The sequence below is a fragment of the Triturus cristatus genome, chromosome 6, assembly GCF_964204655.1.
Source record: "Triturus cristatus chromosome 6, aTriCri1.1, whole genome shotgun sequence".
Classification (NCBI taxonomy): Eukaryota; Metazoa; Chordata; class Amphibia; order Caudata; family Salamandridae; genus Triturus; species Triturus cristatus.
Window position 1 is genome coordinate 1,669,169,810 of NC_140589.1, and position 25,591 is coordinate 1,669,195,400.

Here is a 25,591-nt window from a genome sequence, read left to right on the forward strand (position 1 = left end):
CTTGATATTATGCCCCTTAGATTCTAGTAGAATTACATACTAACATTCTACTATGACTTACAATGGAATACTACACAGAGCACATAACTTTACAGCAATGAGCTCATAGTTTCATCCACGAGTCTTGACACCGGTAGGGGTAAGACTTTCGCTTCCCACTCCCTATATTGTATAAACGTAAACTAACACTTCTTCCACAAGTATGCTACAGCGCCCAGAGCACATCACTTTACAGCAATGAGCTCACAATTTAGGCTCACGGTTTAATCCCTGAGTCTTCACACCAGTAGGGATGAGTAGTTCGCTTCCAACTCCCTATATACTATAAACGCATACTAACACTACTTACACACTTATGCTACAGTGGCTAGTATCCTACACCGCCCAGAGCCCATCACTTTACAGCAATCAGCTCAGTTTCAAGTCTTCACACTGGTAGGCGTAACTACTTCGCTTCTCGCTTCCAGTATACTATCAACACACAGTAGCGGTCAGTAGTTCGCTTCCCACTCCCTGTATGGTATAAACACCTACTAATACTACTAATACTACTTGCACCAGTATGCTACAAACACCAGACCACATCACTTTACAGCAATGACCTCACGGTTTAGACTCTCGGTTTCATACCCGAGTGTAGCACCATATCATATCACCACCATGCCACTCTGAGCAACACTGCACTTTCAGACCATTAACAGTGATAACTACCTACTGGCGACCGCCAGTAGGTAATCAAGAACAAATTACAATAGTTCCTTGATTCTTTTAGCTTTAAAAAATTCTCTCTTTTGCTGTCTTTCTACTTTTCCATATAACTATAAATATATATATATATATATATATTCAAGTACACATCGAAGTCAGAAATGCAACATATTCTATCAACACACTTTCTAGAACATTCTACAACACGTGGGGGTTAAAAGGTCATCAATTGTTTTAAACCTAACGATATTAGTTTGCAACATTTTCTCGAATATTTAACGGCATTCGAACAGTGCCTTCCAAATGCAAGTAGCAGGTGTGGTTGAGTTGAGCAAATTTTACCCTGCTTTTTCTTAACCAATCACAAACATACTTTTCCACAAAACGAATGTGCACCCTACTTTTAAAAAACAATGCTTTTCATCTCCCAATCAGGTACCATTTTGTATGCGAAAAGAAACTTGTTCCCCATCTTTAAACATATCTCTTATTCTACGAAGGAACTGCATGAGCTACAAACATCTTTCCATACCTTTCAGCCATACCTTCAAAATGCTACTGTGGTTCGTAGGACATAGCTATGTTTTCTGGTGCAAGAGGTATGCAGAACAGAGACGTATTGACTTAGACCTAGGTTTACAAAATGTGGACATTAAATGGTTTGGACAGAGAGGATTGAAGTGGCACCAATTGTTGCCTTTGGTTACAACCTGTTTGCATCTCCAACACCCTGACCTCATGATTGTGCACTGTGGTGGAAACGACCCAGGCACATTGACTGGGGTAGATTTGGAAATGCTTATGAAGGACACCTTTGGACAATTGATGTTACTTTTGCCTCAAACTGTCTTTGTATATTCCAATATATGCCAAAGACAGAAGTGGAAATGGTCCAAACAATTTTGTCCTCAGATTGAAAAATCTTGGAAAAAAGTCAACAAAACTGTCTCTGCATACCTCAGAGACCACAAAATGGGGTCCATGTACAACAACAACATATGTTTTGATATGGCGGATATATACAGAAGTGATGGAGTACACTTCACAGATCAGGGAAACCGAGTTCTCCTGAATAACTGGAAGCTGTGCATCCGCACTTATATGTAGCTCCAACTAATGAACACAAGGGCTCTTTTTAGAGCCACCCTATAACTTACAACTTAGGCCCCCTATTTTAGGGCCATATAATGCCAACTCCCGCACCCTCGCCAAAATGTATTCTCCACACAGCTGTGGCGCAGTGGCCAGACCATCTCACTTTGCAACACAGACCGCTCGCTTTGATCCCCAGCTCTACTCACCCATAGGGGTGAGTAGTTTGTGCTCTACAAATACCATATTGATTTACCTTTGCACTCCCTATACAACACCACCTAAGCACCATACACAAGCTACAATGTTCTAAACAAAAGTTCATCCAAGTACCTATAACTACATGCTGACACTACTTGCACAGATGTGGCAAAGCGGCCAGAGCACATGACTTCACAGCATATGACACACAGTTTGGGCTCATGCTTTAATCCCCAACTCCGGCAGCAGCTCATCTTAGCAACATGAGACTCTAGACAATACCTCACATATATTCTGTACCCCAGGACTTTCATACCAGTACGGGTCAGTAGTTCGTCCTAGTAGTTATAAACACATCCGGACACTACTTCCACAACTGTAGTGCAGCGGCCACGGCACATGACTTCACAGCATAAGACTCACAATTTGGGCTCACGCTTTAATCCGCGAGTCCCACACCAGCTCACCTTACCTGCATCAGACTCTACCCAATGCCTCACTTAATTTCCGTAGCCAACCACTTACACACTGGTAGGGGTAAATATTTTGCTTTGCACCCCCTCTATAGCACACCCTAAACACCCAACAGAGGTTACAGTGCTTCTACCCTCCTCTTTCCCACTTTTCCCCCCCTTTTTTCACCTTACTCGCTTCAACGGAATCACAAAATGGCGGCCAACACTTCCTTATTCCAACCGCTTGCAGCCAATCAGCAACAAGCTTGTGCTCGTAATGCCTCAGCCAATCAGATGACAGAATTCCCAAATATCGATACCTATAAATTTTGATATTTCTCAAAAACTACTGAACGGATTTACACCAAATAAACAAAAGTGGGCTTTCTAGACCAAGACCCTTCTCCCTGCCAAATTTGGGGTAATTCCGTTCACCCGTTTGAACTGTAGCCTAGTCTAAAGTTTCCTATGGAAATTAACATTGAAAAAACGTTTTGGGATCCCCTTTTTTCTCGGCGCCCCCTTCACGAATCACCCCCAAACTTTCAACATAGGAGCTGAGCTCAACAAAGAATTAGTTTTGAAAATTTAGTGAAGATTCGTCAATCGGCACCAAAGTTATTGGGAATAGAATGTTGCCATTTTCCTATGGTAACTAGGTCCTAACTATAACTACCTACTGGTGACCGCCAGTACGTAATATATATATATATATATATATATATATATTCTCAAACAAATGCCAAAGCTTTTCGGGATGCACTCACAGTTTGCCGGCCCTTCTGTGGCTTCATTCAGCTTCTCTCACCCATCCGGTTATTATTCACTGCCTGACGCGTTTCGCGGCTGTCACGCCTCTTTTACAAAGGCTGATTCCATTAATGCACAGAAATGCTTCTTTTTGTTTGGCATGCTCTTATTGGTTATCGGCCCCCAGTGGGCTTAACTTAGTATAGTCTCATTCCAAAGCATGCTGGGACGTGAAGTCTCTTATATCCTTGGTAGGTTTCGTTGCAAAATGATGATTAGAATACTATTGATTATTCCTTAGTAGGATCCGGTTTGGCAGAGAAAAGACATTCTTCATTAGGCGCCCTGTGCTGTTTAGCGGGATTGAAATAGTTTTCATCCACAGCCTCTCTTCGTTACGAGATGGTGCTATCCCGCACGGGAAGGCCCCCGTGTGATTAGATTCTCAAACTAATGCCAAAGCTTTTCGGGATGCATTCACAGTTTGCCGGCCCTTCTGCGGCTTCATTCAGCTTCTCTCACCCATCCGGTTATTATTCACTGCCTGACGCGTTTCGCGGCTGTCACGCCACTTTTTCAAAGGCTGATTCCATTAATGCACAGAAATGCTTCTTTTTGTTTGGCATGCTTTTATTGGTTATCGGCCCCCAGTGGGCTTAACTTAGTATAGTCTCATTCCAAAGCATGCTGGGACGTGAAGTGAGGGAAGATATTCAAATAAAGATGCCATTAGCACAGCAAAATTTCGAGTCAGCCTATGATTAAGGAACTTTTTCCGAAACGCGTCAGGCGTGCTCCAATGATGGGAGTTTCTGCTGATGCCTGCGCATGATTTCTGCCTCCCGAGTGCGCCTCTGCAACTGAGCAGCTGTTTCCTGATGTTATCGCGCCGGCTTCGGGCGCGAGGGGCTGCACCACCCTGGAAATTGACAAGGGATCACAGGGTACGAAATTGGTCATTGCCCTATAGTGGGGAGACATTGCCTGGATTTTTGGCAAAAGCGGAGACTCTCACTACAAATTGGAACTTTTACTCGATTCCCATTTGGGTTAAATGCAGGCTCATGGACTACATCTCCCAGCAGGCACTGGGATTTCCCAGCATGCGCTGTGGCTTATTCAAGCATCCTATTGGAGGGAAGATAGCTTATTCAAAGCATCCCATTGGAGGGAAGATATTCAAATAAAGATGCCATTAACACAGCAAAATTTTGAGTCAGCCTATGATTAAGGAACTTTTTCCGAAACGCGTCAGGCGTGCTCCAATGATGGGAGTTTCTGCTGATGCCTGCGCATGATTTCTGCCTCCCGAGTGCGCCCCTGCAACTGAGCAGCTGTTTCCTGATGTTATCGCGCCGGCTTCGGGCGAGAGTGGCTGCACCACCCTGGAAATTGACAAGGGATCACAGGGTAGGAAATTGGTCGTTGCCCTATAGTGGGGAGACATTGCCTGGATTTTTGGCAAATGCGGAGACTCTCACTACAAATTGGAACTTTTTCTCGATTCCCATTTGGGTTAAATGCAGGCTCATGGACTACATCTCCCAGCAGGCACTGGGATTTCCCAGCAGGCGCTGGGGTTTATTCAATCATCCTATTGGAGGGAAGATAGCTTATTCAAAGCATCCCATTGGAGGGAAGATATTCAAATAAAGATGCCATTAGCACAGCAAAATTTCGAGTCAGCCTATGATTAAGGAACTTTTTCCGAAACGCGTCAGGGGTGCTTCAATGATGGGAGTTTCTGCTGATGCTTGCGCATGATTTCTGCCTCCCGGGTGCGCCCCTGCAACTGAGCAGCTGTTTCCTGATGTTATCGCGCCGGCTTCGGGCGCGAGGGGCTGCACCACCCTGGAAATTGACAAGGGATCACAGGGTACGAAATTGGTTGTTGCCCTATAGTGGGGAGACATTGCCTGGATTTTTGGCAAAAGTGGAGACTCTCACTACAAATTGGAACTTTTTCTCGATTCCCATTTGGGTTAAATGCAGGCTCATGGACTACATCTCCCAGCAGGCACTGGGATTTCCCAGCAGGTGCTGGAGCTTATTCAAGCATCCTATTGGAGGGAAGATAGCTTATTCAAAGCATCCCATTGGAGGGAAGATATTTAAATAAAGATGCCATTAGCACAGCAAAATTTCGAGTCAGCCTATGATTAAGGAACTTTTTCCGAAACGCGTCAGGCGTGCTCCAATGATGGGAGTTTCTGCTGATGCCTGCGCATGATTTCTGCCTCCCGAGTGCGCCCCTGCAACTGAGCAGTTATATATATATATATATATATATATATATATATATATATATATATAGTGGAGAGGGCAGGTAGCGCCGGTTCCCACGCCGTAATAGGCCCCAGGATCCCCATCCCTGGGTCCACATTCCATTAAAAAGGGATGGGGGCTATGTGGCCCCCCCTCTCCCGAGCACTTTGTGGCCCCTGGGACCCCATCCCCTAGGGCTTGTCTGACTTATAGATGGGTGCCCATTTAGATTGGGGGAGGGGGCATGCACCCACCCTCCCTGAGCCTCATTAGGCCATGGGGATCCAATCCCCTGGAACCAAAGTCAAGAAAAATAAGGAGAGTGGAGCCACAGGGCCCGCTCCCTAAGCCTTTATAGGGCCTGGGGACCCCATCCCCCAGGGCCGTATGTTATTTAAATGGGGAGGGGGCCCGATGCCCACCCAGGGCACCCACCAACCAACATGTTTGGGGACGCAGGGGCTTCCAGAATCATGCGGAAGCCTGCAGTGGTCTCCCCCAGAGGGAGCAGCCATTTTAAATGCTCCCTCCGGGAGGAAGCGATATGTGTTCTTTTTCCCTGCCCGCTAGAGTGATGACAGGGAACAGGACAGAAGTCTGCTCATAGCTGGTTAGAGCATTTTTAATTATCTTGCCGGCTTACTTGCATGTTTGCTCCCATCAGGCGGGAGATTCAAAAATGCTCCCGCCAGGTCCGAACAAACATATGTTTCCCTGCCAGTGCTACTGGGGGCAGGGAAAGTACGTTGTCCTGGGAGGTGGGTTCCCCGGGACACAGTCACTGAGACGGCCCTGAGGTCCTCAGGGCCTAATTAAGCTCTGGGAAGGAGCTGCTCCGCCCTCCCTTCTTTTTCTACCTCAGGCCCAGAGGATGGGGTTCCTGGGGCCTCTCAGAGGCTCGGCGAGGGGAGGCCATGCGCCCCTCCCCAAAATAATTTAAGCGTCATTTGAGATGTCATAAGGGATATCATAAAGGATGTCACAGAACATGTCGTATGTGAGGTCATAAGCAGTGCATGACAGGGCACAAGTTATAGTTAGTCCTGCTTAATATAACTGGTGAATTTCTGTGTTTATTATAGTATAAAACATTAGCGTCACTGAGCAGCTCACCTAAGTATAACGTTACTTTAACTTTTGTTTTTTTCAGTGAATTTCGAATGTTTTTTAAAAACAGATATGTATGCGTCTGTATGGTAGAATAACTGAATGATATATCTTGTGTGTGGACATTATTCTAAAAGGGAATTGCTTTCGTATTGTAACCTAACAGAAAAGGGTGCACACTTTCCAAAATGTTTCTAAAAAATTATGTTTAAGTATAAAACAGAGTAATGCAACAATATTTATGTTGAGATTGTCTATCTCCTCAGTTCTTCTGACTCTCATATTGAGGCTGTTTCCCAGCAAATTTATTAACATTGTAAAACATACTTTTCAGAGCCTTTGTAGGTGTTTTTTCATTAAAGTCGTAATTATAATTCAGAAAGAGAATAATTTGTTTTTTGCATATTGTACAGTATGAAGTATCATTATAGAAATCAATTTTTTAATTGTGTGATTACTCTCTAGGGATTTTGTTTAAATCTACTGTTTAGAGTTCTATTTCATGTGTTCAGTTATTGTTTAATGTTAAACTGTAGAAATAGTGTTATTAAAATATGGTTGTAATATTTATAAAAAGGTGGTGACTCTTGCGAGATGCTTACAGGAGTCGAATACACAATCCATTGCAAGGACTCCGAGGAGGATGTTCTTCCTGGTCGGCATGCCTTTGGGCTGGGGGGGGACCCCTATTGGGTCCACGCCGGCTGCTCCGGCACCAGTCGGGCCTCCGGGATCTTCAGATGGATCTGGATCAGCACTGGTCGTACCACTTCGACCGTCCCCGGCACCGATCCCGAGGTCGACGCTCCTGGCGGCCACCAGCAGCACAATCCCCATCCTCATCCTGGACTCCGACACAGAGGGGAGTCATCTGACATCAGCACCGGTGCCGACTAGAGCCATGCCATCCAGGCCACAGCCTGAGCCCTGTTCTTATGGGCTAGGACTTGGGGAGGAATGGCAGGGGTCGAAGGACCCTGAAGAATACCAGCCCTATGAAGAGCCAATGGACTGATGTGGGGATGTGGGTGAAGCCAGTAGACTGGACATCTTTCCAGATACTGGCATGCTTTCTCCCCCTACATTGCCTATAGAGGAGGAGCTTAATTTGCAATGGTGGTGCAGAGGGCAGCTGAGGTCCTGGGCTTTAGTTTTCCCTTGATGGCAGTCAAGACTAATGTCTTGACGGAAGTTCTTCAGGCGATAATGTCCCCATCAGAACCGCTTCTCTCTTTCAGTGAGGTGCTTCCTGATGTCCTACTTGGGACTTGGTTCAAGCCCAGCACAGGGGCTCCTGTGAACAGGATGATTACACATCACCACCACCCTGCACCACTTAAAATTCCTCACCCAACACCCCACTCCAGCGAGCTTGGTGGTCCAAGCCGCCTCCACTTCACATTTAAATCCTGGCACATTCCCAACTGCCCCACCGGATCAGGAATCCAAGAGGCTGGACAATTTAGGCATTGCGGTCGGTGAACACCGCATGCCTTCTGGGCCGCTATTCCCATGCCCTGTAGGATGTGGTTGCGCAGGTGCTGCCAACTGTCCTGGAAGAGGCCCAGCGGTGTTCTCCCAGGCTGTTGCAGATGGAAAGGATGCAGCTAAATTCATAATTAGATGTGGACTAGACACCACTGACTCCTTAGGCAGATCGGTTTCATCGACAGTGGCCCTGCGACACCACGCCTGGTTGAGGACTACTGGCTTTTCTAGGGATGTCCAGACATCACTCATGGACATGCCCTTTGATGGCTCCCGTCTCTTCAGAGTTAAGGCAGATTTCATGCTGGAGCGCTTTAAGGATAGCAGGGCTACGGCCTGGTTCTTGGGCCTTTCAATGACCGCTTGTCACCCTCAATCCACCTTTCGTTCTTTTTGTGGCCATGGAATGGGCATAAATCTGTGTCCTTACCCTCCCAGCCACCACAGTGCACAAGCTTTCTAGCATCTGCATTTCCATGGACATGGCTGCTATCGGCCCTGTGGGTCGGGTGGCCAGCGGTCACATCAGTCCACCACCCCTCAGCAGTCATAGCTTCCAAACCTTCCTAGTCTGCCCATTTGCCATCATGGGTGCCCAGTGAGCAGCAGGATTTGCCATCACCTGCCCCACTGGAAGTCGATAACATCAGGCAGATGGGTTTTGCAGATTGAAGGGGCTACTCCCTCCCCTTCAAGTCTACCTCACCCTCCATGCCACCTACTTACAACAGGCTTATGGAGGACCATCTATCTCTTCTCCAACAGGAAGTATTGACTCTTTTGGCCTAAGAAGCCATAGAGAGAGTGCTGGGGCCAGAAAATAGGTTGGGGTTGTTATTCCCACTACTTTCTGTTGCGCAGAAAGGACACAGGCCTTCATCCTATCCTAGAGCTGTGCTCCCTCAACTTCTTCCTCACGAAGGAGAAGTTCAAAATGCTTACTCTAGCTCAGGCCCTATCTGACCTGGACCCAGGAGACTGGATGGTAGCATTGAACTTGGAGGACACATATTTCCATATTCCGTACTGCCTACCCACAGGTGTTACCTGCGGTTCACGGTGGGCCATGAGCACTTTCAATTTGCTGTGATCCCCTTTGGCCTCACCAGTGCCCCTTTGGTGATGGCAGTTGTTGCAGCTCATCTGTGAAGATTAGGGGTGCCAGTCTTTCCCTATCTCGACGATTGGCTGTTGAAGGTAGGTACGCCCCAGGCTGTCGTCTCCCACCTTCATATTACATAGGACCTCCTGCATTATCTGGGGTTCACTATCAACATGCCGAAGTTACACTTGACTCTCTCTCAGAGCTCCCTTTCATCTGAGCAGTTCTGGACATGGTGCAATTTCAGGCTAACCTCCTGAACGGTGAGTCCAGGATATTCAGGCTATGATACCGATGTTTCAGCTTCAATCCTGGATTTCGGTGAGACTGACTCTGAGGCTGCTGGGGCTCATGGCCGCAAGCATCCTGCTGGTGATACATGCCCATTGGCATATGCGGCCTCTGCAGTGGGACCTGAAGTTCCAGTGGGAGCACCATCAGGGAAATCTCTATTACGTTGTCCAGATCTCAGAGATAACTGTGAAAGATTTGTAGTTGTGGTTAACGAACCGCGATTGGGTCAGCGGCATACCCTTCTCTCTTTCCCAACTGAATCTCACAGTAGTGACAGATGTGTCACTTCTGAGATGACACGGCCATCTGGGAGAGGTGGAGATCAGAGGACTGTGGTCTCGAATAGAATCTGAACTCCACATCAACCTGTTGGAACACCGAGCGTTCTGATTGTCATTGAAAGCCTTTCTACCCGTCGTCCAGGGAAAGCTGGTACAGGTGTTCAAGGACAACACTATCACCATGTGGTACTGAAACAAACAGGACGGTGTATGGTTGTGGACCCTTTGTCAAGAAGCCCTGTGTCACTAGACATGGCTGGAACAGCAGGGCCTATCCCTGGTGGTTTAACATCTGACGTGTTCTCTGAACGCCAGAGCGAATGAACTCAGCCGATGATGCCTACTGGATCATGAAGGGCATCTCCATTCGGAGGTGTTGCAAGGTCTCCTTCAGCAGTGGGGAGAGCCTTGGTTAGATCTGTTTGTCACCTACGAGAATGCACAATGTCAGCAGTTCTGCATGCTGGAGATTCCAAGGCGGCTCACGCTCGGAGATGCTTTACATCTCGAGTGGAGCTGAGGCCTCCTGTTTGCCTTTCTGTCCATACCACTCCTGCACAGAGTTCTCAAGAAGATCAGGAACGACTGGGCCCAAGTAATTCTTGTGGCACTGGACTAGGCGTGGAGAGTCTGGTATTCTGAGCTGTTGAGCATGGCTGCCTCTTTGGGTGGATCTTCTGTCGCAGCATAAGGGGAGGGTTCTCCACCCGAACCTGTCAACACACCGCCTTCTTGCATGGAGATTGAGCGGTGACAGTTGGCATCTTACAGTTGACATCTTTTGACCTTTCGCCCGAAGTCTGTGACCTTATGTTGCAGCCAGGCGTCCCTCCACCAAGACAGTTTATGCCTGCCTTTGGGCAAAAATATGTTGCATGGTGTACAGACACCAAATTGATCCCCTTTCTGCCCCCTTTTTCAGTTTCTGCTTTTCACTCTTGCCCTTGCCCAGCAGGGCTCTGCTCTGGGAACTCTGAAGGGTTAGCTGTCCGCCATTTCAGATTTTCTGCGACTGCCTGATCAGCCATCCCTCTTAAAATCCCCTATTTTAAATTGCCTTCTGAAAGGTTTGCAAAATTTATTTCCACCTTCCCACTTTGTTATGCCTCAGTGGGACCTCAATCTCATACTCACTTCCCTTATATGCGTTCTCTTTGAGCCTCTGCACAATCGTCCACTCAGGACAATTAAGACGGTATTCCTGGTTGCAATAAGATCTGCCCAGAGAGGCAGTGCTCTTCAGGCCTTATCATCCAAGCCTCCTTATCTCAACATCTACCCAGAAAAACTGCTGCTTCGTACGAGAGCTTCCTTTCGTCCGAAAGTGGTCACTCCATTTCATGGAGGCCAATCCATCACTTGCCTACTTTTTATGCTCTGCCTCGCCCTTCCAAAGAAGAGGAGCAACTCTACCATCTGGACCCAAAAAGAGCTTTGTCATTCTCCCTTGATCACACATGAGAGTTACTGGTTAACAACCAACTCTTCCTGGGGCATGTGAGAATAAACAAAGGATGGACTGTACAGACAAAATACCATTTCATGATGGATTATACTCTGTATCAACATCTGCTACGCACTGGCTAAAAAGCAACCCCGAGGGTTTGTATGCTCATTCTACCAGAGCTGGCAACAACTGCATTACCTTGCAGAGTTCCAGTCCTGGACATCTGCCAGGCAGCAACGTGGGCTTCCCTGCACACGTTTACCAAACACTACTGTCTGGACAGTCAGGACCATAGTGATGGGCACTATACCCGTCTGGTTCTACAGGACTTCCTCATGTGAAATTGGCTTGCAGATTGGTATTTCTTGAATATCTATTCAAAGGTCAGGAATATAAGGCTAGAAGTCTCTATCAGATGTACAAGTTACTTACCTCTGGTAAGCCTTATCTGGTGAAGACTCTACCTAGCTGCACATTCCTTACTGGCCCGCCCAACCTCCCTGCTCTGTGAACTGGTCTCTAGGGACAGGGCTTTCCCCTTTCAGGGCCCTAATTTTCCACACCAGTGGTCAATGTCCTTCATGGCTCCACGCTTCTAGTGTGGAAAGTCATGGAAAATAACTGATGTATGTGCGCCTGGTTGGCACCTATAAAAGCACTGCGGGCATCACTTCCGGCATGGACGGCACCACTTTGAGCAAACAATGCCACCTATGGCGCGCAGGGATGCTGCTCACAAAACAAATTCCAGGTCCAGTCTGACTCCTTGGGGTAATCCAAAGATAAGGGCTCTGCGCTAAATAGAGTCTCTACCAGATGAGGCGTAACTGAAAGTAAGTAACTTGTTCATTAGGTTTGGTGGGTAATTCATTTTGAAAGAGTTTGGACCAGCACTAGAAATCAGAGGTCGAGTGGTTACGCACTGCCATGGTTTAGATACGGACTGTTAGCAGAGATGACACTAGATTTATCTGGCCTAGTCGGAGTGAGAGTCTGCAGTTAGCACATCAGGTTGTTGTCATGTACAAAAACGGTGCTGAGTGACTATCTTGCTATGAGAATGAGACTGTTAGGTGATTGGACTATTCTGAAGACGTCTCAAATCATCAGACCACCACCTGCACTTATATTTACAGTTGGTGATCTGTCTGAAAAAGGTCAGCTTCTCTCGTTTGACTCTATTAGGAACAATTTTGGGCTAGACGGGACAATTTCTAACATATAATGACCTCATCAAGGCATTTGATACAATTTGGAACATTACTGATATTGAACCATCAGCCATATATTGCATACAAACTATCAGGGGGTCTGCAACAGCTTAGAAATATTATTACCAAATGAATAAAGTGTATATAAATAAAAAAGCATAATGTAAAATTGAAAATGTTAAAGCGTTCTGTAAAGGTGAATAGATTTGAAATTGGAGGATAAAAAGGAAGTTGGTATCATCAGATTGATTTATGGGAGCAGTGAAAGTGCCTTTAAACAGAATATAGAATGGACGATGGGTGGCATGAATTACATTTTGAAAAGATACAACCATTACAAATGTAATTTCTATTTTTTTTTAAATATTTGCTTGTGAATATGATAAAATATTTAATAATTTGTGTATTTTTCTGATGGATACATCTGCCTGTGGATTCCTCACCTTTTGAATTAAAGCCATGCGCAGCATTCGACAGAAACTTTACTTTACAGCTCTCCCAGGTCGACAAGGACGTCACAATGGAATGGCTCCACATGGGATTCCGCGTGACGTCATTGGAGCCATAAGAAGACGTCGTTGCGTGCTGACGTCAGTTCCTTATTTTCCGCTCCGTCGACACACAATGTTTTTTCCCAGGGCTCTCCATTTATGGGAGTTTCTTTGTTGCAAGTCTTCGTGCCTTTGTAGCAGCGACCATGGCTCATGTCGCTGCTACAAAGGCATGTTGATTACTGACCCCCATGAAGATTGTTTATGGTGTCTGTCGTCGGACTACGACGTCGGGGAGTGTTCGTCATGCTGGCATCTTAACCCCAAGGCTTTAAAGGAGAGGGAAGCCAAGCTCTTTATGGCTAAAGCGAAAAAGCAGAAAAGTGGTTGAAGGAGGCCGAAGTGCCGGTCCAAGTCTTCGACTCCGCATATCTCAAAGTCGTCGAGGAAGCATAAGATAAAGAGGTGCCATGGACCTCGACATCATTCGTGCAAGGGTGGATCACTGAAGTCGGGGTCTCCGGCTCTCTGGCGTTATCGCAAGGACGAAGTCTTTCCAACTCCTTCTCCTGAGGTGTCAACAGCCCATCTCCGGCTCCGAGAGCAGTGACTTCACCAGCGCCAAAAGAAGTGACGCCTCTGCCGTCGGCTACTCCACCCCCAGAGTCAACCGGAGCCAATTATAATGCCTCCTCGAGCGGTCTCCGAACCCGCAGTACCAGATCCAGGGTATCCTGCCTTACTGACTCCAGGTACGGATCTGTTACATTTCCTCAATGCGATGTTTGGCATTTTTGCCAGAGTGGCTAATCCTGCTAGCGGTTGGCCCCATGGGTCCGCTGGCATACTCCCTGAGAGGCTTGCCACCTCCCTTCCCTCAGGCACCTCTCATGTCTTTTATGCCAATGTCTCTGGGGAGTTGGCCTCTCCTGATGCCGAGGTTCTCAACGTCAGTGCAGTCTCGAGGAGTGCTGTTGGACATATCTTCTCCGACGCCGTCTGGCTCTGGTCCGGTGCTGGCACGACATTTTCGGGCATCATCTACTATCTCTGTGGACCTCCCTTCGGCACCGATCCCGAAGTCACCGGCGCCACGTCTGGCGCCACGTCTGGTTACTAAAATAAGGTCTAGAAGGGAAGTGCAAAGGTTGATGGAAGAGGAGGAGTATCAAGAGCAGCATGAGGAGGCTGAGGAGGGTGAGATTGTCCACCCTGATCAAGAATTTGAGGACCTGCAGGAGTCTAGTGACCTGAAAACATCTCCTGAATGGGAGCTCTCCTCTCCAAAAGGTCTTTCAACGTAAGAGATGACTTCTTATCATTTTGTCAATAGAAAGACAGCTGATCTGCTGGATTTATCATTCCCTACTGCATAACTGAAGTCTAACATCTTGACGGAGGTGCTCCATTCCCGTTCTTCTGTCTCAGAGCCTTTGCTTCCTTTCAATGAGGCTTTGACTGAGCCTATCTTGGAGGTGTGGCAAAAACTGATGACTGCTTCCGGGGTGTCCAGGTCTGTAGCGAGGAGGTATAAGGTGGCTTCCTGCTTTCCTATCCACCCACCCATCACCTGAGAATTTAGTGGTCCAAGCTTCGTGCTCCTCTAAGCATTCTGCAGGGTCAATCCCATCTACACTTGCAGATAGGGAATCCAAACGTATGGAGCAACCCGCAAAGAAAGTATTCTCTTTGAGTAGTATGGCTCTGAAGTCGACGAATGCGACATGCCTGTTAGTCTGCTATAGCCATGCTCCGATGGACTCGGCGAAGGTAGTGCTCCTGAAGCTTCTGGAACATGTTCTGGGCCATTTTTCAATGGTGCTTTCTAATATTCAAGCTGCATCCGTACAATCGGGTCTGAACACTGTGGACTCTGTTGCCAGGGTAATGAGGTCCTCTGTTGCGACCAGAAGGCACGCTTGGCTATGAGGGTCTGGACTCTCACCGGATGTCCAAGCTACCCTATTGGACTTGCCTTTTGATGGATCCCGTATATTTGGAGCCAAAGCGGACTCAGCACTGCAGCACTTTAAAGACAGCAGCACCACAGCAAGATTGTTGGGTCTCCAGTCCCAGTCCAGAGGCTTTGGATACCACAGGTTTCGTGGTTTTGGCAGGACTTTGTCCTTTCGAGCCAAGCAGCAGCCACAACAGCAGCAGCAGGCGAACCCTCTCAGTATGGGGCGGTCACACACACCCATTTCTCTATGGGCGCTTGTGCTGCTGTCTAAAACCGGCTGCAGCACAGGCTCCCATAAAGAAAAATGATTTTTTGTTAATCCCTGCACTGCGTGGCAGGCACCACACAGTGCCTGCCACTCAGTGCAGGGATTGACATGGGGGCACCATATGTGCCCCCCCAGACCTCCAACTTGAGGCTGCTGTTGCAAGGGGGCCCTTCTAAGGGCTCTCAAAGTCGCTTTCCGACAGGCTTTTCATATCGGAAAGCCTGACATGAAAAGCTTGTGGGAAACCTACATTTAATCCCCACAGTGGAAATGCCGTCCTTAAGGGATTATGTGCCGGTTCTGACTGGCCGATAGGCTCCTTGAGCCCGTTGGAAGCCAGCCGGAATGACTGGCCGGTTTCAAATCTGACAGCCTATTTGAAAGCATCCTTTAAAGAGATTTCTACTGGCACTGAATGTAAAGTGCTCTCCTTCAAGATAACCATCAATCCTATATACTCGTTTAATGGTATGATGATTTATCGACCCCCCTGGACCTAGGGCCAACTTTTTACATAGCTTGGGGCATTTACTCATATATAAAGTAATCTCCCAAGATTATACTATTTTTGGGGACTTTAACTTTCATCTAGATATTCAGCTTAACAAGGATTTGATTGCCCTCATGGATCTATTAACCAGTGTAGGTCTAGCACAGATTACGGAGGCCCTACCCATAGCGCTGGTCACCTCCTAGATGCTGTATTTTCAGACTGTCCTTTCCTCGAATTCAAAAATATCCTGCAGCTCCTCTTGTCTGTCCACGCATCAGTTATGTTAGCTCTCACTCTGCCTGCTACAACTGGCAATAGACCTCCTCCTACCAGAAGTCTTAGAGGATACCTATGGTATAGCCTGGATAAAACCAAGTTCAACTCTCAACTAGGCATGAGCAGACCCATCCTATCCCAAGATCCGGAGACAGCATCCTTAGACTATCATAACTGGATTGGGACAGCAGTTCAAGCAACAATTCCTCAAAAAGCAGGGAAAATCACAAGGACGGCCCCCACCGAACCCTGGTTTTCAGAAGATCTTAAACTTCTTAAGAGTCGATGCTGCAGACTAGAAAGGCGCTGGAGACACTCATATGATATAAAGGAAAAAGAACGATACAAGAAACTATTAACTCATTACAAAGGCATGATGCATAACACCAAGATCAACTATTTCTCGGAAAAAAATTAAAAAGCAAAGAATAACTCCAGAGAATTGTTTGCTGCAGTTAAAGAAATCAGCTGAGTACAAGAAGCTAGACATGATATACCAGACCAAGCCTTTTGTTATACCTTGGCGTCCACCTTTTGTAGTAAGGTAATGAGTATCTATGATTTGTTCGCGGCTCAACTGGTATTGGATAATTTCACCCAGTCCGCACTCCCTGATGTTGGCAGAGGGGATTCTCAGGACTCTAGTATTACCATAATCTCCCATCCTCACTCTTCACTCTCTGATGTAGAAAGAATGGGTCTTCATGACCCCAATACTCCTCACTCCTCACATCTCTTTGAGTTTCCACCCATAACGAGTGAGCAAGTCATCAAAATTCTTTCTGTCACCAATTCCAGTTCAGCATTGGACCCGTGCCCTCCCAAGATTATACACTCTGAGACCGAGTTGTTCGCTTGCCATTTTACTGAGTTATACAACCATGTCCTCAAAACTGCAATCTTTCCTAAAATGTGGAAAAATACATCCATTTTACCACTTCTAAAAAAACCTAACCTGGACAAATCAGATCCATGCAACTATTGTCCAATCGCCTGACTGCCTTTACCATCAAAACTTCTGGAAAAATATATGAATCAAGTACTGGCCTCATTCATCAACCACAATCATATTCTGGACCATTCACAGTATTGTTTCCGGAGCTTGCTTTGATCACGGCCTAAGAAGAAATTAGGCGCTCTGTGGATAACGGGGGCATGGCGGGCCTGATATTACTGGATCTTTCGGCGGTGTTTGATACGGTAGATCATAGCCTTCTAATACATCGCCTCCATGAAATAGGCACAGTTGGCCCTGCTCTAGTTCTTTTCAAATCCTTCCTTACTGACCGGGAACAATTTGTGGAAGTGGACGGCCTCAGGTCCCTGAGTTTAAAACTTCCATGTGAGGTCCCTCAGGGCTCATTCCTAAGCCCAACCCTCTTTAATATATATATGGTCCCCCTGGCTAAACTGATCAAATCTCATGGCTTTGCCATGGTGTTGTATGCTGACGACACCCAGATTATAGTTTCCATCTCAAACAACACTCAGGACACTGGTCACAACTTTCATGCCTGCTTGCGACAGGTGAGCAGTTGGATGTCTCAGAACTGCCTCAAGCTGAACTCTAATAAGACTAAAAGGTTCTCCTTTCTGGCAGTGATCCATCCATCTGGTCCTCGGATTGGTGGCCCTCGGAGCTGCCCCGCCCCACTCCTGCCACTAAGGCGAAGAATCTGGGAGTCATTTTTGACACCACCTTGTTTTTTTCCCATCATGTGAAAGCGATAACTACACCCACCTGCTATACATCGAAGATTCTGAGGAAAATATTTCCTTACATACTGCCAGACCTACAGAAAACGGTGGTTTCTGCATTAGTCTTGTCAAGGCTTGACTACTGTAACGGCCTTCTGATTGGCATAAGCAAAGCACTTCTTGTGAAACTGCAGGTTTTACAGAACTCTGCTGCCCGTTTGCTCTTTGGTATCCCAAAATATTCCTCTGCCAATCTGGCCCTCAAAGCTCTTCACTGGGTTCCAGTGGAAAAGCAGATTAACTTTAAGGCCCTCTGCATTGCCTTTAAGGTACTGCATAATCAGAGACCTGCTTATCTGATCGACCGATTTTGCTGGTACACCCCGGTCAGAAACTTGAGATCCTTCTCACAAATGTTAGTTGAGGTCCCCAAACCACGTTTATCAAGCTGGAGTGGTAAAAGCTTTATAAACATCACAACCAAACTTTGGAATTGTCTGCCTTACAAACTTAAAAACCCACCTGACTTGATTTCTTTTTAGGAAAGGTTTGAAGACCTGGTTATTTACTGCATACTTTCTGTCTTTTCAGACTCTAGCCTTTATTATAATCTCAGTGATGGATTGATGTTGGATGACAAGCGCCTAGATGCCCCAGGGTATTAGCTGCGCTACACAAATAAATAAATAAAATAAATAAGGCTGTCGGATTTGAAACCTGGATGTCGATCAGAAAGCCTCTGATCTGCGGTTGGAGGCTATCCGACCGACATCACAAATCGGCCCCATGATCTCATTAGTAACACATTGAAAAAGGTTGTTTTAAAATGAGAAGCACCCAACTATGGTAGGACAGATCACAAGCTTTCCATGATGATGAAGAACTATCCATGTTTAGAGCATGGAGAACAATGAATATGTGATGATCACAAATTAATTTGATAAAGGAAAAAAGATTGGACAATTCAGATAACACATTACATCAATCTACTGCTAGTATGATTGCTCACTGAATAATGATGTCTTTATGTCAGGCGTGTTACGGCAAAATTGGCCAGTGTGAACTTTTTTTTTCTTGTGCATCGATTTTGATAAGAACTGACCCTTGTTCACAGCCAACTGCATCCAGAGAATGAGAAGGACACCCCCGCTGGATGAACTGCAGCCCCCGCCATATCAGGATGACAGTGGTTCTCCGCACCTCTCAGGCACTCCCTCAGAAATCGAAGACAGCAAGTGTGAGTTCTCCTATGGCAGCAACAGCCCACGGTACTCCTACAATAAGTGTCCAAGTGAAGGAAGCATGGGACAGGACACAGAACTTTTTCACAACAAAGGATACGAGGAGGATGTTCCTAGTGACAGCACGGCTGTCCTCAGCCCGGAGGTAAGTGCCTTAAACTATTAATGCAGCAATGCAGACAATTGTTCATTTGTTTCATGTACTAATTGAAAACACATGTTTTAAAATATATAGTTGACACATTAAGGGTTACACGCTCCTATTTACAAGTATTGGCAAAACTAATCAGTCTGACTTTGGCAAGCTGGGTATTTTTGTTTTATCTTTTATTGCATGGAAATACTTCAAAAATAAAAAGAAAGAAAAAATAAAACACACTGCTGCTTAAACCAGGCTGCCATGTAGATGTAATAAAAATGTTAAATTTTTATTTTTGAAATAATTAAGCTTTTTTGTATAGGAGCTCATTAGCAGCAACAGGTATGGAAATACTTTTTAGTTTTAATGCACATCACATAAAAATCTGATTTGCATTGGCACACAGAAAATGAACTATTGGTTTCGTATTACTGTAACCTGAAAGCATAGTATAGCGATCAAAAATGACTAAAAAATAAAAAGGAATAGCGAATTGAATGAAATATGCATTGGAAAAGTAAAGCACTGAACTGTCAGCTCTGGCATTTAAGTGCACCTCTTTTTATGAGCATACACACAATATGTTGGAAAGTGAGTAATTGGTAGGGGTAAGTATACACCTACCACTAGTAATAAGGAAACCAACGCGGTATAGGGTCCAATAAAGGTCCCAGTAAATTAGCCACTTGCCCAACACTTGGTAGCTGACAACGAGAAGTCAGGAGTGTAATGTATTTCAAAACACCAATACATCAAATAAGTAAGACACAACACAAAATAAAAATACCACACCAATTTATAAATATAGGAAATATTTTTGTGAAAAAATAGACACCAAAATGACAAAATCCAATGCAGGGAATCAGAGATATGAATTTTTAAAGATTGACCACTTTACTTTTTAGCGCTTAAAAACATATAGCGCCACTCTGGAACATCTGGTCGCGCTTGACCGGAGGAAATTCAATGTTTGATGCATACCGTGATGGAGCCCTGGTCAGATACACTAAGTGGAAGGTCCTGGTCAAAATGTTACCTTCACACTTTAAAACTTTTCTGGAGCTTTTTCTTCTTACATTGCTCAACCCTCCCCAGCAGGCCGGATTCGGTGAAGGTTCACCGGCTTGGCTTTCTACAAGGCCCCAATAAATCTTGGCAGTCTGGAGCTCCAAAGCTTTCAGCAGGACGAACCTGAAATCCTGTCCAGGTCAGTGTTGAAAGTAGTCGGCTTGACTCTCGACATTGGGTCGGCCACCTCATGGAGCTTTTTCACAAAAGTTCTCCAAACTTCAGGAAGTGCTTCCTGAAAGTCTCCTTGGAGGGTCAAAGTGTCCAAAACACCATTCCAAAGGTCTAGAATCTTCTCGATGGTCTCTGGGATGTCTGGACTATAATCTCAACAATGCACCTGGCCAAATCCTTAAACGTCCACTGGACGCACTTCAGAATGTGGATTCTTGGTGGAGATGATGCAGGTGGGCTCTGTTAACCTGTAGCTTGCAGGGAGTCTGCCCCTTAATCCTTATTAAAGCAAGTCACATTTCCCAGGGCTGTATTACTAGATTGTGCAGCAGGTGAAGTCTTTCAGAGGCAGGCCTTAGGGTGTAGATCCAGATTCCGGGAGGGCAGTCCTCCTTCTCCTTGTAGTTTCAGGCAGCAGATCTCTCCAGCAGATAAACTCTGCTCCGGTCAGGCCACTTATCACCTAATCGAAGCAACCTGGCTAAGCCTGTTAAGTCTGACTAATCAGCAGAGACCATTATAAGGCTGGATTTTGGCTTATGGAAGAGATAGTTATATAACTTTTCTTCGATACTAGTTGTTAGACCTGGCATCATTGGCATGAGTCTCTCCTCCATTTTTTTCCGTTTGCCTCCTCTGTTTACCATTTTTTTGCTGGAATATTGCTTTGGGCACTGTGCCACTGCTGATCAGTGCCACATTGCAAGTGCTCCCTATGTTAAATTGATACATTGATTGGTGTTACCATGATTGGCTTGGTTGACTTACTGTTCAGACCCTAGTCTAGTGCACCGCGTGTGCCAAGGGCATGTAAGTTAACTGCTGCTGGTGGGCTTGCAGCACTGGTTGTGCCACCCACAGAAGCAGCGTGTAAAATGTGTCTCAGGCCTGCCATCGCAGAGCCTGTGTGCAGTCCCTGACTGCCATGTCGACTTGGCAAGGAAACCTACTTGCCAGTCTCTAAAACCTTCACTTTGCCACATTTCAGACACCTCTATGGTAGGCCCTAGGGCTGGGTGCATTGTGGGTAAAAGGTAGGTCATGCCCTGATGTGTGTGGCATGACCTAATAGTGAATTACAGCCATTTTCGTTTTTCACTATTGAAGGGCTACCTGCCTCCAATAGGCCAGACTGGGCAGACTGATTATTAAGTCCATTATAATCTAACTGACTCAGGGAGCATGGTAGCAGGTCGAGTTTAGTATCCCTGAACTCAGAATTTAATAACACACCCTTTAGGATGGATGGTTTTTAAATTCTGTGTTTGAAAATAGCCCTTTTAGAAAGTGGCTATTTTCTTGTCCAACTATCCACCGTGCTCTGCTGGTTTGGTGTGTGTGTCAGGGGCTGGGTGGCTCCAGAGGTCTGAATGAGTCAGTGTGGGGTGAATGAGGCATCTACACTTAGAGTGGGGGAAGAGTAGTCCCTGATAGCCTGCCCTGCCTGACACAATGCTGGCTCCACCTCCTGCCGGGCGACTGATAGCCCTGCTCCTGCCAGTGACAATACTGGCTCCGCCTCCTGCTGGGCGGCTGAGGACCCTGCCCTGCTCAGTGAATAGGCCAGGTGCCTCTGCCTGGCAACACCCACAACAAACCTGAGATGGGGGGAATTTCCCTGCTTGGACAAAGGGAACAAAGCAGAAAAGGGGTATAAAAGAAGGACCCCTGAACCAAAGAACTCAGACCACTTCTGACAAGGAAACCTCTACCAAGGACAAGAAGCCTGCTGATCTAAGGACTTGCCTCCCCCTTCTGCCAGTGTGCTGTTTGCTGGGGGGAACCTGAAGCTGATTCTTTATTTTTGCCAAGGAACAAGGAGAGAGGAACTTGGTGTGTACTCTCAAAAGCTTGCTAGAAAATCTCCAAGGGCTGGAAGAGTGCCAGCCTCCTGTTGAAGTCACAGGGCCAAAGGACTTCACCCTCTGCTGAATTGCTGGTTGCTGGAAAGTGTTATTTCCAGTGCACAGGGGAAATCTGCAGTCTCGACGTCGCCGCCGCCGCCGAATCCAGCTCGACATCGTGAGTAACTGCTCCAGTGTTCTGAGCCTTCGACGCCGGCCGCCGGGCCCGATCGACGCCAGTAGCGACGCCAGGAGTAGTGAGTATCGGCTCCAGCTCCAAGTGACCCCGTCTTGACGCCGGTATCGACGCCTCTGAGTAGTGAGTATCGGCTCCAGCTCTAAGCGACCCCGTCTCGACGCCGCTGCTGATCGCATCGACTCGAAGCCCTTCTCGACGCCGTGAGCGCTGCTCCGGCCCGACACCTCTCGACGCCGCTGCGGATCGACCCGAATCCGAGGCTCGATCGACACCGACCTCGACGCCGTGGATCATCGTTTTCTTCATTTCCAAAGGTACTGTGTTTGTGGGTTCTGTTGCAACTCCAGGCTCAACGTAGCGCTCCTCGCGGTCGACGCCGAACCTTGGGAATATCGTAAACTCGACGTCGTGTGACTCCTGTGGGGGTCACATTGTTGCCAAGAACTGTGTTTCAGAAGAATACTTACTTTTGTTGCTAAAGAACTATTTCTTAAGAAGAAACTTTACCTGAACTTTTATTTTTCCTTCCAAAGAGTATTTATTAAGATTGTGGTATATTTTTGTCGTTATTTGGTCTTGTGCTAAGCCTTATATAAAAATACTATTTTTATACTAACTCCTGTGTTGTGTCCATTTGTAGTGTATTCACTTTATTACTGTATGTGGTCATAAATGCTTAACACACTGCCTCTGAGATAAGCCTGCCTGCTCTGCCAAGCTACCAAGGGGTTAGCAGGGGTTATCTGAGTGTGTAATCCCCTTGCCCTGACTAGAGTTGGTGGGTCCCTATTTGTCAGAAGTGTATACCTCTGCCAACTAGAGACCGCCGGTTCTAACATTGGTGGCAGCGGTGAGGATTGAACTTTGCATTTATGACTCATGTGCAGTGATTAGTGTACGCTACATAGTGAAAGCAGACCATAGCGCAGCCACAATCTGTTTTTGGTAGGATATTCTATTTTTGTTCTCCGCTTTCCTGGAGCTTATTTTTTAAACACTGCCAGTTTTGACCATGGAGGATGCCGGAGCTGCTATCCCTTCTCTTATTGTTGTGGAGGAATTTGATAAGAAATTGATAAATAAATACAAGTTAAAGGAGCTACAGCAATATTGCAAGCAGTTTAAAGTTCCTACCACAGGTCTCAGATTGAGAGACGACTTCCTCAAAGCACTGAAGGCCTGGTTAGAGGCCAGAAATCCCTCTGATCTGGGGGTGGTACCGGAAGAGGAAGAGGAAGAGGAAGTGGAAGAGCCCATGAATGGGCACGTGGCATCTCCCGGCAGCAGTGTGTCCTCTAAGAGCCTTTCTCCTGAAGAGTTGGAAGACAGGGAGAAGGAGAGGGAATACAAGTTAGAGATGGCAAAACTTAAATTAGGAGGGCAGTTGGAATTAGAGAATGCAAGAAGCAAAAGGGAAGCTGAAATGGAGAGCAAAAGATTAGATTTTGAAAGAGAGAAATTAGCGTTTGAACGTGAGAAGATGGTGAGGGAGATGGAGCTTAAAACTAAGAGTTTAGAGTTGAATCCCTCTGGTGGCAGCACTCCATCTGTGCCTGCAGAAAGTAGGTTTTATTTTCCCAAAGATGTGATAAAAGATTACAGTAGAAATGAGGATATTGGTCAATGGTTTAAAGCATATGAGTTAGCATTGTTGGCCCACCGGGTCCCTGAGAAAGATTGGGGAGCGGGGTTATGGTGTCGCTTTGCCAATGAGGGGAGAGATACCTTGTTGGACATGCCTGCTGAGGATAGGATGTCTTATACTCATATGAAAGATGCTTTAATGTTGAGGTATGGCTTAACTCCAGAAAAGTACCGACAAGCCTTTAGAGAATGTAAGAAGTTGCCTGGTAGTACGTGGGTTGAATATGTGTCCTTCTTTTGCAGAGCCATGGATGGTTGGGTAAAGGGTAGCAAGGTGGATAGTTATGATGCTCTTTATGATTTGTTTGCATGGGAGCACTTGTCTAATAACTGTTTTCCAGAGCTACGCCAGCACCTTATTGATAGCAAGATATCTAACCCTAGAAAACTTGCTGAGGAGGCGGACCGCTGGGTCAGTACCAGGGTCCACAAGGGTCCAGTGGGAGACTCAGCCAAAGGTGGGCAGGGTCCCCAGCAGAAGAGTGGGGGGACAGGGTAAACAGAGGGAGTTTCAGAAAGGGCCCCAAAGTAATCCCCAAGGGAACCAAGGGAAGGGTTCCCAGCCTCCGCCTGTAAAGAAGCCAGAAGTCCCGACAGGTAAACCTGTTCCCAGGGGCTCAATGACCTGCTACGTTTGTAAGCAGGTGGGACACCATTATTATGATCCCCAGTGTCCCATGAAGGATTCGAATGCACCGCCGCATGCACCCCCCGTCAGGTAGTGAATGTAGCCCTGGGAGGGAGTGAGATGGGTGCCCCCGGTGGGTGGGGTCCCACAGAAATGTCCCTGGTCTCTTTAGGAGACGTGGAAATGGTCCCTCCAACCCCTCTGCCTAGGCACACTAAGAAATATAGGCAGTGGGTGACCATTAATGGCCATAGGGTGGAAGCTCTCAGAGACACCGGAGCAAGTGTGACAGCTGTCAAGTGTCACTTGGTGTCCAGAGAGCAGGTGGTCCCTCATGCATTCTACCCCGTTGTAGCTGCTGACAACTTACAGAGGAAGTGTGAGGTAGCTCAAGTTCCTTTTGAGTGGGGGGGGGTCTCAGGTACTCTTCAGGTTGCTGTGAGGCCCGCCATGCCTGTTGATTGTCTCCTGGGCAATGATTTGGAGGACTCCCCTTGGGCTAAGGTGGAGCGAAAAGCGCATCTGGAAATGTTGGGTCTGCCGGAGTGGGTGTGTGCGACCACCCGGTCCATGTCAGCTAGTATAAGGGTGTTGATGGGGTCCCGGAGCCTGAAAGTATGGCCCAGGACCCAACCATGAAGAGAAGAGGCAGGGGGCGCGGGAAACCGTCCCCCATCGTTCCCACGGTCCAGGGGGGAGCAGACCCTGAGGGGGATGCCCTGGAACCTACAGGGGAACAAGTGGCTGAACTGGGAGACCTGCCCGAGCTGACCCATTGGCAGCAGGATGGTGGTCCCTCCAGGGAGGAATTTTGTGCTGAACAGAAAGTGTGCCCTTCTCTTGTGGGTATGAGGCAGCAGGCCTCAGCCCAAATGACAGGTGATCAGTCAGGGTCACATTGGATTTACTGGGAGAACGATCTCCTGTATAGCGAGCCTAAGGCTGCTGAGCCTGGGTCAGCCTGTGTGCTGGTGGTACCCCAGCGCTTCAGAGCCTTCCTACTGGGGTTGGCTCATGACGTTCCGTTAGCTGGACATCTGGGGCAGGACAAGACCTATGACAGGCTT

The 25,591-nt window shown here is 46.9% G+C and overlaps 1 protein-coding gene across 1 annotated transcript in view; it reads left to right on the plus strand.

The window, feature by feature from the left end:
• SYT14 (synaptotagmin 14) overlaps nucleotides 1-25,591 on the plus strand; it is a 486,478-nt gene that overhangs the window by 258,885 nt on the left and 202,002 nt on the right. The window contains exon 3 of the mRNA XM_085609382.1: nucleotides 18,702-18,973. Within this exon, the coding sequence (XP_085465508.1) occupies nucleotides 18,702-18,973 (272 nt within the window). The remainder of the gene's footprint in view (nucleotides 1-18,701; nucleotides 18,974-25,591) is intronic.